At 59.2% G+C, this 13,643-nt stretch overlaps 1 protein-coding gene and 1 long non-coding RNA gene across 5 annotated transcripts in view; both read left to right on the forward strand.

The window, feature by feature from the left end:
* Window positions 1-2,506, forward strand: part of LOC111528380 — a 4,921-nt gene extending 2,415 nt beyond the window's left edge. The window contains exon 2 of the long non-coding RNA XR_002726960.2: window positions 1,375-2,506. This is a non-coding gene — a long non-coding RNA (uncharacterized LOC111528380). The remainder of the gene's footprint in view (window positions 1-1,374) is intronic.
* Window positions 2,507-4,663: 2,157 nt separating this feature from the next.
* On the forward strand, window positions 4,664-11,793 carry RTP5 (receptor transporter protein 5 (putative)). 4 transcript variants are annotated; one of them, XM_023195134.1, is made up of 2 exons: window positions 4,664-7,675; window positions 9,478-11,793. In XM_023195134.1, exons 1-2 carry the CDS (start codon window positions 7,518-7,520, stop codon window positions 11,048-11,050), a joined length of 1,731 nt encoding a protein of 576 aa, XP_023050902.1. In that variant the 5' UTR covers window positions 4,664-7,517; the 3' UTR covers window positions 11,051-11,793. The 4 variants fall into 4 exon arrangements, with proteins under 4 accessions (XP_023050902.1, XP_023050906.1, XP_023050903.1 ...); XM_023195138.1 differs by lacking the exon at window positions 4,664-7,675 and adding an exon at window positions 9,065-9,161; XM_023195135.1 differs by lacking the exon at window positions 4,664-7,675 and adding an exon at window positions 9,143-9,282.
* The last annotated feature ends 1,850 nt before the right edge of the window (window positions 11,794-13,643 follow it).

Here is a 13,643-nt window from a genome sequence, read left to right on the forward strand (position 1 = left end):
TCCCCAGCACACGCAATCCTCAACACACACACAAAATTCCCAACACATACAATCCCAAGAACACACACAATCCTCAACACACACATAATCCCCAACACACACAAAACTCCTAGCATGCACAGAATCCCCAACACATCCACAGAATCCCCAACACACACACACACACAGTCCCCAGCACACACACAGACCCAAATGCACACAATCCTCAGCACACACAATCCCCAGCACACACACAAACCCAAACACACACAATCCCCAGCACACACACAGAATCTCCCCCTCACAATCCCCAACACATACACACAATCCCAACATGCACATAATCGCCAACACACACACAAACCCAAACACATACAATCCCCATAATTCTCAACACATACAATTCCCAACACACATAATTTCCAACACACATAATCCCTAACACACACACAACTCCAACATGCACATAATCCCCAACACACACACACACACTTCCCAACACACACACAATCCCCAACAAATACACAATCCCCAACAAATACACAATTCCCAACATACAATCTATAACACACACACACCACAATCCCCAACACACATACACAATCTGCAATATACACACAATCCCCAACACACGATTTCCAACACACACAACCCCCAAACATACATGTTCCCCAGCACACACACTTTCCTCCCACACACATCCTAAGCCCATGCCTTCCACCCAGTAGGCTTCCGCTGTCTTCTGTCACGAGGAGGAAAGGCAGGTGGAGTCCGGGGAGCAGCATAGATGGGGCTGAGGGGCCCTTGGCTGTCCGGCCCTGCCCACCCCTCCCCCATCTCCTTTTCTCACCCTTCCTTGCCCAGGAACCTGGACACCCAGGCCGATCCCCCGGCCTGCTCCTTCCTCACAGAGGTCATGCCCCCTCCAAATCACTGGCCCTGGGACAGAAGCGGCCAGATTCAATCCAGGCTTTCAGTTAAAAGATACTTTACAACAAGCAAAGTTGTATGTGGTTTTTGTCTGTTTGTTTATTTTCTTTTAGAGACAGGGTTTTACTTTGTCGCCCAGGCTGGAGTGCAGTGGTGTGATCTCGGCTCACTGCAGCCTCGACCTCTGGCTTAAGTGATCCTCCGACCTCAGCCACCTGAGTAGCTGGCATCCTGTGGCCAGATCATATCTAACATTTTTTTTTTTTTTTTGTAGAGATTGGGGCGAGGCAGGGGAGTTATGTTACCCAGGCTGGTCTTGAACTCTGGGCCTCCAGCAATTCTCCCACTTTGGCCTCCCAAAGAGTTGGGATTACAGGCCTGAGCCACCACACCTGGCTGATGGTTGTATGTTTTGGTTGAGTATTGTATCATTTACAATTGAGATAACTGTAGATTTCCTTGCAGTTGTAAGAAATTACACAGATGCTTCCTCATACACTCTGCTCAGTCTCTCTGAATGATAGTTTGGAAAACCACAGGACAATGCCACAACCAGGTTAATGACTTTGACGTGATGCCTCGATCCCATCCTGAGTCCCTGTTCCTGGCTGACCTGTGCCTATCAAGGGCTGCACCATGTCGGCACAGGCGAAGGCTCCTGTGTCCCCTGACAGCAAGGCCGCAGAACGTCCCCATCACCAGGGGGTCCTCGGGTGCCCTTGGCAATACACCCACCTCCCTGCTGATGGCCACGAGCCTGTCCTCCACCCCCATCACTGTTTCATTCCAGCGACAGCGTGGGAAGGTGCAGTAGCAGCCTTCCGGGATTCCCTGGAGATGCCTCCAGCCCGTGTTTCAGCAGCCGGTTCCTCTGTGCTGAGCCATCCAGGCCGTGGTGTGGACGTAGCACACCACAATTTAGCCAGCCGTTCTCCAGTGTGAGTGAGTCTGGGTGGACTCCATTTCTTGGTGACTATGAATAAAGGCCCGGAAGCCCTCTGCGGACGAGGGCGCCCAGGAGGCCCAGGGGCTCTAGGACTGCTCTCCCAGACAGGGGCCTTGCTCTCAGGGGCCTGGAGAAGGTTCCGCTCGCTGGGGGCCCTCCCCTGCTCCTGGTCTGAGAAGAGAAACCTAGAGTTTCCAAGGCACCTGCAGGTCATGACGCGTGGCGCCCGGCACACTGCAGTGCTGAGATAGGGCCCCGGGTGCTGGAACATGAGCCAGCGCCGATGGAAAGTGGCGGGGGGAGGGGATTCCCCGCTCGCCCGGGGCAGCGGGAAGTTTCCATCCGCGCAGGGACGGTCCGGGGAAGCACAGGAAACAGCAGGACCATCCCGAAACTGCTTCTGCAGTGGGAGGCGGCGGGCGCCAGGCTGGCCGGGTGGAAACGACGCGGTAGCCGCCCGGGCCAAGGGCACCGCGTTGGGGAGGCAGCGCCTGATTCACAGCCATTTCTGAGGTTGGAACAGGAAATGGTTAATAGTGTTTGCAAATAAAAACTCTCTGTTCTATCCTGTTTTCGAAACATTTCCCAGAAGTTGAAAAATAACACCCAATTTATCTGCCCAATGTAAGAATAAACTTTTAAAAAATTGAATGAGGTATTTCGACAATTTATTATACACAAAAATAAAAATAGTTGGGCTGTTTGTTAAGGGGGGGTGGCAGGTGATTTCTACCCCCTCCGCTGTTTTCTAAACTTTCTGGAATGTGCTCTGTAGTTTAAATGTCAATTTATGTTTTAAATCTCCTAGTGTGTGCATGTATGTGCGTGGGTGTGTGTGTTTACATGTCCTATATGTGGTATGTGTATTGTGTGTGTATCTCTGTTCATGTATATTGTGTGTTGTATGTGTTATGTGTGTTGTGTGTAGTGTGCGTGGTGTGTGGTGTGTGTAGTGTGCGTGATATGTGTGTAGTGTGGTTGTGTGTGTTGTTTGTGGCAAACTGTGCTGTGTATTTGTGTGTGATATGTGTGCGTTGTGTTTGTGTGTTGTGTGTGGTGTGTGTGGTGTGTGTAGTCTGTGTAGTGTATGTGGTGTGTGTTGTATGTGAGCTGTGTGACGTGTGTAGTGTGTGTGTGGTCTGTGTGATGCATTTGTTGTGTGTAGTGTGTGGTATGTGTGTTGTGTGTGAGCTGTGTGTGTAGTGTGCATTTGTGTGTGGTATGTGTTGTGTGCCTCGTGTGTGTAGTGTGTATGTAGTGTGTGTGGTGTGTGATGTTTGTGTGACGTGTATAGTGTGTGTTTGTGGTGTGTGGTGGGTGTAGTGTGTGTGTGTGTGGTGTGTGTAGTATGTGTGTTGTGTGTAGTATGATGTGTGGTGTGTGTGTGGCATGTGTGGTGTTTGGTTGTGTGGTGTGTGTGGTATGTGTAGTGTGTGTGGTGTGCATAGTGTGTGGTGTGTGGTGTAGTGTGTGGTGTGTGTGGTGTTTGGTTGTGTGGTATGTGTAGTGTGTGGTGTAGTATGTGGTGTGTGTTATGTGTGGTGTGTATAGTGTGTGTGTGTTGTATGTGGTGTGTGTAGTGTGTGTGGTTCTATGGTGTGTGTGGTGTGTGTGGTGTTGTAGTGTGTGTGGTGTATGTGGTATTGTGTGTGTGCTGTGTGTGGTGTGTGTAGAGTGTGTTTGTGTAGTGTGTGTTGTGTATGGTTTGTGTGATGTGTGTGTAGGATGGTGTGTGTGGTGTGGTGTGTGTAGTGTGTGTGGTGTGTGTAGTGTGTGTGGTGTGTGTAGTGTGTGTCTGTGGTGTGTGTAATGTGTGTGGTGTGTAGTGTATGGTATGTGTGGTGTGTGTGGCATGTGTGGTGTTTGGTTGTGTGGTGTGTGTAGTGTGTGTGATGTGTGTGGCATGTGTGGTGTTTGGTTGTGTGTTGTGTTGTGTGTGTAGTGTGTGGTGTGTGTAGTGTGTGTGGTGCGTGTAGTGTGTGTGTTGTATGTGTAGTGTGTAGTGTGTGGTGTGTGTGGCATGTGTGGCATGTGTGGTGTTTGGTTGTGTGTTGTGTGTGTAGTGTGTGGTGCGTGTAGTGTGTGTGGTGCGTGTAGTGTGTGTTGTATGTGTAGTGTGTGGTGCGTGTGGCATGTGTGGCATGTGTGGTGTTTGGTTGTGTGGTGTGTGTAGTGTTTGTGTATGGTGTGTGGTGTGTGTGGTGTATGTAGTGTGTGTGGTGTGTGGTGTCTTGTGCGTGTGTGGCATCCCTGACTTCTCACCGCAGGGCAGTGGGTGTCACTCAGGCCCCTGCTGGTCCCCCTGCTGGGCTGAGCTGGGGGGACACAGCGGTGAGTGAGAGGCCCCCCAGGGTGGGACGCCCTGAGGGTGAGTGCGGGAGGTCCCTTGCATTGCTCCTTCGGAATGGCCTCCCCAGCCCCGCAGGACTTGGGTTGCAGGGGAGGGAGAGCAAGGGGCCTTTTGGACGGTGGAAGAGCCTTCAGCAACAGAATGGCTGGACAGAGGCTGCATCCCCAGCTGCCAGTCCGGGATCCCCGCCCGCCTGGGCAGCGCAGGGGCAAAGCCACACGGAACCTTGGGCCAGGAACAGCCCCTTGCCCGTGGGGCCCGCGGGGCTGCAGGGCCTGGGGTCTGGGAGGCAGCCCTGTCCCTGCCGCTGCAGCCACAAGCTGAGGTCTGTGTTGGGAGGGTGAGCCCCGGCTGAGGTCTGTGGGGGGCGGGTGGGCCCCAGCACCTGTGAGCGGCCACCGTTCTCTGCCCGGCTCCTCTTCCTGTCCGTCTCTTTCTCCCTCCCCTCATCACACACACAGACGGCATCCTGCTGAGCGAGGACCACCATCCCATCAGCTGACCGGCGCTCTGGCCCCACCAGGCCTTGGTATTTTTGCTCCTCCCCGGCCGGGAGCTGCTGCCTCTGCTCTTCCAGGCCCAGGCTGTGCATCCGTTCTGGCAGGAGACAGTGGCGGGACTCACCTGAGCTGCAAGTTCTGCTTCCCAGCAAGGAGGGCTGTCCCCGGCCTGCCAGCTGCCCTCCCCAGAAGCTGAGCTCAGGAAGACGGGTACCAGCGTGTGAGGAAGGGGCCCCAGAGGAGAGCATGTCTGGGGGGAGAGGGAGCGCTAAGGCCCCGCACCAGGTGGGCAGCAGTGCTGAAGGGGCACCCGGCTTCCCCCTGATAGTTTCCTTTCCCGGTCGTCTGATCTCCCACCCACATCTCACCCTGTCCTGGAGCCATCCCTTGGGGAGGCTGGGCAGGGAGCGGGGTCAGAAGGCATCTGCCCCAGGCCTGGGTCCTAGGGCCTGTCCTTGGAGGGACCACACAAGCCTGTCGAGAGGCTCCCGTGGCCGGCTCCAGGTGGGCGCTGATGCAGGGGGCGCAAGGAGGACCCTGCCACATGTTGCAGGGACCCGTGGGTGCTGTGCACACCCTCCCTCATCCATCCCTGGTGAAGAAGAGGGGATGCTCATTGCTGGCTGATGGTGGGGGGCTGTGTAAGCAGCTCGTGCAGGGTGTGGCTTGTGGGTTTGGGAGACAGACAAATGGGCAGACGGACAGAGGCGTGGACAGGATGCCCTCTCTGCTGTCTGCCACCCGGGCCTCTGGAGGTGTTCTGGGATGGGTCTAAGGAAGACTCAACAATTCTTGAGTGAAGAATGCCTGGGCAACCAGCTCCCTGCATTTCATAAGGTCCGGAATTACCATCCAAAAGGTTATTTTGGGTGATTGTGGTCAGCCACCATTCCAAAGCTTTTCCCTAAACTCTGAGCCACGTGTGGCCTCCAGGGCTGAGGACCCTGAGGTGGGACTGGCAGGCAGGGCTGTGGCCCCAGCATGGCAAGAAAGCAGCCAGGAAACACCAGCTCCAGAGGGCTGTGGCGGGAGGAGGTCCTCTGCAGGGGCCCCTGTGGACTGAGGCTTTGGAGGCAAGTGGACAGCAGGTGTCTCTTAGACCCCTGCAGGGGCACAGGACCAGGACCACAAGGGGCTCACACACGCACAGTGGCCCGGAGCCAACCAGCAAACCCCAGGACCTCAGGTGCAGCCCGGCTTGCGAGTTAGGATTGCTCCGGCTGGCTGTGTGATTACCCACAGTGCCAGAGAACGGTGCCTCGAGACCACAGTGGCAGCTGGCTTACTTCTCGTGTGAACAGGAAACCCAGAGGTGGGCGACCCTCCAGTGGTGTGACGACTCCAGCTGTCACCACGGCCCCGGGCTCCTGCCTTCCTGCTCCTTGGGCTCACAGCTCCGTGCTGGAGGCGGGCCTAAGACCAGCTGGAGGGCGGCCATCCTCCCAGCACTGATGGATGGAAGAAAGTGAAGCTGGGATGAGAAACGCGGGGCTTTCCCTGGCACTCTGGCCCTGTATGGAGGCCCCTTCCCAGAGCACTTCCTAATGGCTTCCTCTTCCATCTTGCAGTCACACCTAGCTGCAAGGCAGGAAGATATCACAGATTTGAAAACTATGACAACATTGCACTCACTTGCCAGCGTGAGCTGCAGAGTGGACAGAGACGAGGAGATAATGTGTGAAGTGGTAGAAAAATGAGAAGAGATGGTTCAGTGTGCAGGGCAGAGAGATGGTGAGATGGGAGCTGTGAGGAGAGCCGGGCGGCCCGGAGGCTCCCCGGCGCAGATCTGTGCTGAGCTTTTGTGGGGATCGCCGGCTGCCTCCGCCCGTGCACGTCCTGGCTCCTTCTCAGCTCACCCTTTCTTGTTGTGCCCTGACAGGTGGCTGCCACGCACAGCAATGCCACTGAATCTCACAAACTAACCTGAAAAGGTGTGAGAAGCTGGGCACACACATGGAGTGTTTACGTGAAGCTCAGAAGCTGCACAGCTAAAGGGCTTGGTGAGGGAGGCATCATAGGTGTTGAAGCCTCAACGTGGTCCGTGCAGGCACGGCCAGGCTGGTGGCACCTCTGCCAGGAGCGTGGGGGGTGGGGGTGGGGCCGTGGGCTGAAATCGGGAGCGAACAGGCAGTCAGCTCTGGAGGCTGGCAGAGCGAGGTTCTGTTTCTTCCTCTGGGAGGTGGTGACTAAGACTTTAGAATAATTTGTGAAGCTCTGCATTTATGTTTTAGGCATTTTATGTAAATATTTTATATTTCTCGCTAGTAAAACATTTAAGAGAATACACCCACGGGACAATCTGCAATGATACACGTTCTATAAAGTTCTTCTCAGCTTTGTTTGTGTGAAAAGCGTTAGTGCTGTTTGCAGAGAGAAGCTGAGTGAATAAGTTACATGACAGCCACAAGCTGGAAAAATACGAAGGGTTCAGCAAGGGATGAGTGTGGGCCACCGTTCCTGGTGCGCAGTAGAAAGAGAGGGCTGGGGATGATTCCTTAGTGCGACGTGTGGAAACACCTGGGCCTCTAGGTGTTTAGGGTCTAGGGAGGCCCCTGCGTGTCCACGGGCCCCCCACGGTGCTGCCGCCCCCACGGTGCTGCCACAGGGATGCTCTCTGGGTGGCGGGGTCATGGGAGATTGCATTGTATTGTATTTTTCCTTTCTGCTTCCCATTTCTTGGAGACAAATCTGGTTGCCATGGAGACCGTGCTGTTGTCAAGGTGGCTGATTGGCCGGCGCCGGATGGAGGGACACTTCCTTGGGCCCCCGGCGGGCGCAGCCCTCAGCCTGCACTGCGGAGCCAGGAGGCAGCATGGACGGGGCTGGGGCAGACATGTGGGCCAGCACCTTCACCCTGGCCATGGCCGAGAGGAAACCCCAGGACGTCTGGGTTCTGCTACCTGAGCACAGCCTGGTCCCAGGATGCCTGGACGGCGGTGGCGTCCAGTACCTGCTGGTGGGGCTCTCGAGGTGCGGCCAGAGGCTGGGGACCCTGGGAGAGGGAGGGGGCTGAAGGTGCCTTTCCACGGGACTTAGGTGGTCCCAGAGGCTGGGCGGGGCTGTCAGGCCTCATCTTGTCCCTGAGATGGGAGGGGGGACTGGGTGTTCCTTCTCCCGTCTGAGCCTCTGCCTCGCCATGCTGGGCACACGGCTGCTGACTCAGGGGTCCCGGGGGAAGACATGGCGGGTGCCTCGTGGAGGGTTTGGTTTCCCTCACTTGGCTCTTCGGGCCAGCGCTGCCCTTGGACACAGGCTTATCTCCCGTTTCCATGGCAGCGCCGTGGCCTCGCAGCCGTCCGTGCAGACAGGTGGGCCCTGGGGCGCGCCGGTGCCTGTGGTCACCATCCGGCCCTGCGCTGCAGACGGTGGGGTGCTCAGCCCTGATCGGGGGCCCGGGGTGGCTGTGAGTCACATGTGAGCCTCACGGGCCATCGTCATGGTCGTGGTGCCGTCAGCACAACAGGGTGGGCCCCATCTGCTTCTCTACCCGGAAAGGCATCCACAGCTCTGCCAGGAGCCAGCTGGGAGGAGCGCAGGGCAGCCCCACAGCCTCGCAGACGCCCAGCCTGACAGGCCCCCAGGCTGCTGGCTGGTCAGTCCCTCTGTGGAGATGCCGTGGGCAAAGAGGGAGTTGTCCTGCCCTTTGACACAGCTCCTCAGTGCCTGAGACGCCTGGGGCCAGGTGTGTGCAGAATCCCAGCTTTTTCAGAAGTTGGGAAAGTAATAACCCGTGTTGGGGTCTGAGAAGTGCTTGGAAGCACATCACCGTTCCCACAGCCAGGCGGAGATGGCTCTGAGTGGCTCCCAGCTGGCGGGAGAGAACTGAGGACGGCTGCCCCAACATGCAGCCCCAGCGCCTGTGGCTTTGGCAGGCTCCTCAGTCCCATTTAAATACAGTCAGCAGTTCAGTTCCTCCAGCTCGACCGTGTCACGGGCTCTGTGGCCAGGGTGGCTGCCGGCTGCAGGTGGGGGCAGTGTGGGTATAGGACATTCTGTCATCCAGAAAGTTCCACTGTGTGGAACTGAAGCAGAGCCTCTCATTCATGCAGGGTTCCCTGAAGCTCACAGCTGCTTGTGTGGTTAGCAAATGGTCACCGGTCTGGTGACTGCTGTGGACAAGCCAGTCTCTCCCAGTGCTCTCCCCAAATCTCCCCTCGCCTGGCAACGCCCAACAGGGCTGCCTGGGCCATGACCGCAGGCCTCAGCGACATCCTTTCCCTCAGCTGGCAGGCGACGGGGGGTCACCTCCTCTCAGGACAGGGACCCCCACTTGCTGAGCCCCCAGGGACAGCCCCCAGATGCATGCTTTTCCCCTTCTAAGTGTGTCAGCTGGCCTGCCTCTTCCTGTGTTAACCCCAGCTCACAAAACACCAGCAGAGCCACGCAGGCGGCAGGTGGCCGACACCTCACAGAGGCCAGGCCAGAGCGGGTTTTGTTGCAAAACTGCTGAGAGGAGGTTTGCTTTGCTGAGAACAGCGCTCCAGATGAGGGGGTTGCAGGCTAGCGTGCATGGGCCTGCGTTTGCTTGTGTGGCCGAGGGGCTGGTGGTTTCAGAGCCTCAGCACAGGCAGAAGCAGGTGCTGGGCCGCCTTGGCCGTGGCCCTGGGTGGCAGGCGGGTGAGGTTTGAGGTTTGAGGTTTGAGTGTGGGATGTGAGGCAGGGGGCGGCAAGGCGCTGGGGTCGGATGGGCAAGGAGGCTGCAGAACAGAGCGCAAGGCCCGGCTGTGGGGCCTTTTTCTGCTGCACTCACATGCACCTCTTTCCCCCCACAGGCTCCAGTGCAGTCGCTGTCCGGGGACCTGGGACTCGGCTCACGTACATGTCCTTTTCCACCTGTGGTGGGACAGGGCCGGCCGCCGGGGGCTGGTGAAGATGCGTGTCTGGGGCCAGCGGTGCAAGCTGTGCCCTGCGCCCGGGGACTGCCAGGTGAGGCCCCCAGGCGAGCGGCCCTTCCTCAGCAGGCTGGTCTTGCACATCCTGCAGGACTGCTACGGGGATGGCCTCGGCCCAAGCCGGCACCCCAGGGAGGCCTACGAGGGCTGCTGTGAGGCTTGCGAACTGGGGGTCTGCTTCCTCCAGAAGACCCCAGACCCTGCCTGGAGCGCAAACACCACGAAAGGCAACTTCCCCGCCATGGCCTGGGGTGGCACCGGCGCCGTCTCTAGGGGCAAACAGCTGCCCACCTCCGGCGATGACCTCGGCAAGGGTGGTGGTGTCATCGCCATCCCCTTCTCCCTTGTGCAAGCCAGCAATGACCAGGTGCCCATCGCTGCGGGCCCTGCAATCCCTGCCTCTCTCTCACAGGGGGCCTCTCTCCCTGTGACCGGCAGCCGTGGGGCTCTGGTCATTGGCCAGGGCTCCATCTACCTGTCTGGGCATTCTGTGGCCATGCCTGGGGGCAAAGGCTTCCCAGTGGCCATTGGAGACCCCCTCTTCCATGGCCCCGGCCTCCTCGGCAGCAGCATCCAGACCTTCGAGCTCAAAGGTTTCCTCTTCAAAGGCCGGGGTTCCCTCTGCAGCCCCGTTGGCGTGGCCCAGGGCTGGGGCCCCGTCTCCCTCAACAATGGCCTCGTCCCTGAGGAGAAACACACGCCAACCATGTTCTACTGCGTCGGCCTCTCGGCCAGTGGGGAGGGCTCCCTCACCTTCCCCTCCTCCCTCACTAGCATCTTCACCAACCTCTTCTCGGAGGTCACCGATGGCCCTGTGGCCACTAAAGAGGCCTCCATCACCCTCCCCTTCATCTTTACTGACGTCAAGGACGCGGTTGCTGAGGTGGCTGAAGGCAACGAGAAGGAAACAGGCGGCCAGGGCCTCATCCCTGCGGGTCACCAGCCCCTGCCAGAGACCAACGCTGGTGGCCTCGCCTCCCAGGTCAAGGGCTCCCTCGCCCTATCCTTCCCTGCTGATGTCCAAGGCAAAGATTCCTTTACTGACGTCTCTGAAGGCGAAGAGAAGGAAGGTGGCCTCGTCACCGCGGGTCAGGACGCCCCTCTGGAGGCCAAGGCTGAGGGCCCCGTCACCGTCAGTGAGGGCTCCATCACCATCCCCTTCTCAGTCTTCGATGTCATAAAGCACAAGGGCAGTGGCCACGTTGCCTACGGCCCCCAGGGCAATGGCTGGGTCTCCCAAGGCTATTACCAGAAGAGGCGGCCGAGGTCCAGGTTCCACAAGGCCCGCTGTGGGTGCCGCTGGGAGGAAGACGAGCGCCCTGGCCGCGTCTGCCGCAGGCCGCACGCCGAGCCCTACGAGGACTTCTGGATCTGGGTATCCATGACCGTGTGCGTCTTCTGGCTGATGTGCATGTGTCGGCTGAACCCCGGAATCTACCCGCAGCAAGTGTGATGCCCCGAAATTCAGGCAACCCTCGCCTCTGGGACCCCCGCTCCCGCCTTTGAGACGCCCGCCCCGCTTTTGAGGCCCTGTCCCCCGCCTCCGAGACCCCCGCCTCCACCTCCGGGACCCCACCCCTGCCTCTGAGACCCCCGCCTCCGAGGCCTCACCTTTGAGAGCCCGCCCTGCCTCCGAGACCCCGCCCCTGCCAGCAGCCTGGCCCCTCCTGTCTCTCGCTCCTAGTGGTTTTGTGGGTCTGTCCTGAGCTATTCCTGTGTGCTCCAGGCTCTTCCTATGTGTGTAACTCCAATAAAACCAAGCAAAGCCAGCCACGCAGCCCTCCACCCCGGGGAGGTTTCCAGGCGGAAGAAACCTGGGCCGTCCTTCTGTCCCTCCAGCCTGCAGGGGCCCCTCAGGCCCACCGCTTCTTCCCCTGGGGAGAGCTCCCTCTTGGGGATTCCACATTCCTGGCCCTGTGTGCCTCCTGGGATAGGACAGGAAGCTCCAGCTCCGACTCCGTGTCAGGTGCAAATAAACCTCCCTCCTGTGTGGACCCAGGGACCTCGTGGAAGAGGCCACTTACCTCTCTCCAGGAAAGACTCGAGGCCCCGCTGAGACTGGCTTGGCACGCCCTCCCTCTTCCCTCCATCCTCAGTGTAGCCTCGGGAGGGATCTTGGCCCCTCTCATCCAGAGGGGTGGGGGGTCACGGTGGGGCTCTCAGCCTGTCTGGGTTTGATAAATTCGATCCATTGCAGATGACAGAAAACCCTCTTGTTACTCAAAGCCACACACTGGATTTTCATTTTCAAAAGAGTCCAGTTTCCATGTCCTAGGGGTTGGGGGGTGTTGGGACGCCCGGCTGTCCCAGCCAGCTGGGGGCCTGACAGTGGCAGTGTCTGGGTCCAACTGTCCGACCTCTCCGGCAGGGTCCGTCCTGAGGGTCTTGGGAGGTTGGGAACTGCGTGGGGAAGCCCTGCCCGGCAGAAAGGGGAAGCCTCATCCAGGGCCCCTGTTGGGAAGGGGGGCCAGCACCTCCGGAGATTCTGCCTGCCAGGCTGGCCTGGACCCCTGGGGTGTGCGGGGGAGGCGTGGCAGGGGGGACATTCTCCCACACAGCTGTGGTGGGCTCGGATGCAGGTGGTGTGGGGGCTTCAAGAGGAAGCAGTGGAACCTCTCATCCCAACCTGGCACCCTCTGCGTGCCAGGCACCGATGGAGACCCCATGGGCCCCAGGAGGTTCTACCCCGCACAGAGGCTGGAGACAGCAGCCAGCCTGCAGGTGACACGGATGAGGGTCCAGGAGAAACCCGAATCCAGGCCTTGGGGCTGAACTGCAGGGATGAGGGTCCCAGGAGAAACCCCAATCCAGGTTTTGGGGCCCAACTACACAGACAGGGGTCCCAGGATAAACCAGAATCCCGGGCTTTGGGGGCACAACTGCAGGGTGGCAGGAGCCCCACACACCAACTCAGAGGGCCCAAGCCAGCCTCATCCTGGGATGGGATTTGGGAGTCTGCTTTCCTCTAGTGGAGCAGGGGCTCTGGGGGTCTCCTGGGTGGGCAGCTTGGCTGGCTCAGGCCGACAGCAGGTGCCCCTCCCCACCCCTTCTGCCCAGCGCTGTGGGGCTGTGGTCTCAGGGGCTGTGGGCGGGGGACTCACAAGAGCACCTGAGGCCCCAGGCAGGGGGCACAAGGCCCTGACCTCACCCTTCTCCCATCACCTGCCAGGCCATCCCTGGCTGGGAGCTCGCTGGGACCCAGAGGGTGGGTGAGTTCTGGGGCCCAGGGCAGGGAGGGCACAGGGAGGCTCTGTGTTCTGGACCCATGCCCCTGCCCTCAGCGCCACCCACCCCAGGAGCCTGTGCACAGGTGTTTTCATATGAGCACAAGAGGGGCCACCCTGCAGTGACCTTGCTTGGTCGCATGGCTACTAAAATGTGGCCACTGAAGAGGAAGAAGGGAAGGCTGGTGCCTTCTCCACAACCTACCCAACTCAGCCTTCAGGATAGCTCCCGGCCCATCCCTGCCATTGGTCAGCTCCCAGCATCTGACCCTGTCAGGACACAGGACATGACTGTCACCTGGGACCCCCTTCCCTGCGGGCCCTGGGGGCAGGTGGAGCAGCCTCAGCAACAGGTGAGAGATCCCCACCTCTCCCAAGGGGCTTCCTTCTGTCTGCCTCGGGGCTGCCCAGAAACTCCTGCCCTTGGGTCCTTCCGCACCCTGCCAGGGGGCCCCAAAGGCTACAGGCACCCGCCCATCCTGGAAGAACCCCCTCAGGGTTTCCAAAGGCACCTGGGACCCGCCAGCTCCCTGGCCACCGCTCAGCTCCCTGGCCTGCTTGACCCCGACTCCCCTGACACCTGCCCAGGGCCCCTGTCCCGCCCTTTGACCCCCACCCCCCATGCCCCTCATTCCCCACCCCCTTCCCACCCCCTTCCTGGCCCTTCTTTCCTGCCCCTCTCCCGACCCTCCTTTCTCGGTCCTCCCAGCCCTCTCCCCGTCCCTCTCCCCTCCTCCTGTCCCTCTCCCGCCCCCTTCTTTCTCCATTCCCCTTCCCTCCTCTTCCTCTTTTCCCCTCCCCCTCCCGGCCACCCCCCCCCAC

The sequence above is a fragment of the Piliocolobus tephrosceles genome, chromosome 11 (genome assembly GCF_002776525.5).
Source record: "Piliocolobus tephrosceles isolate RC106 chromosome 11, ASM277652v3, whole genome shotgun sequence".
Taxonomy (NCBI): domain Eukaryota; kingdom Metazoa; phylum Chordata; class Mammalia; order Primates; family Cercopithecidae; genus Piliocolobus; species Piliocolobus tephrosceles.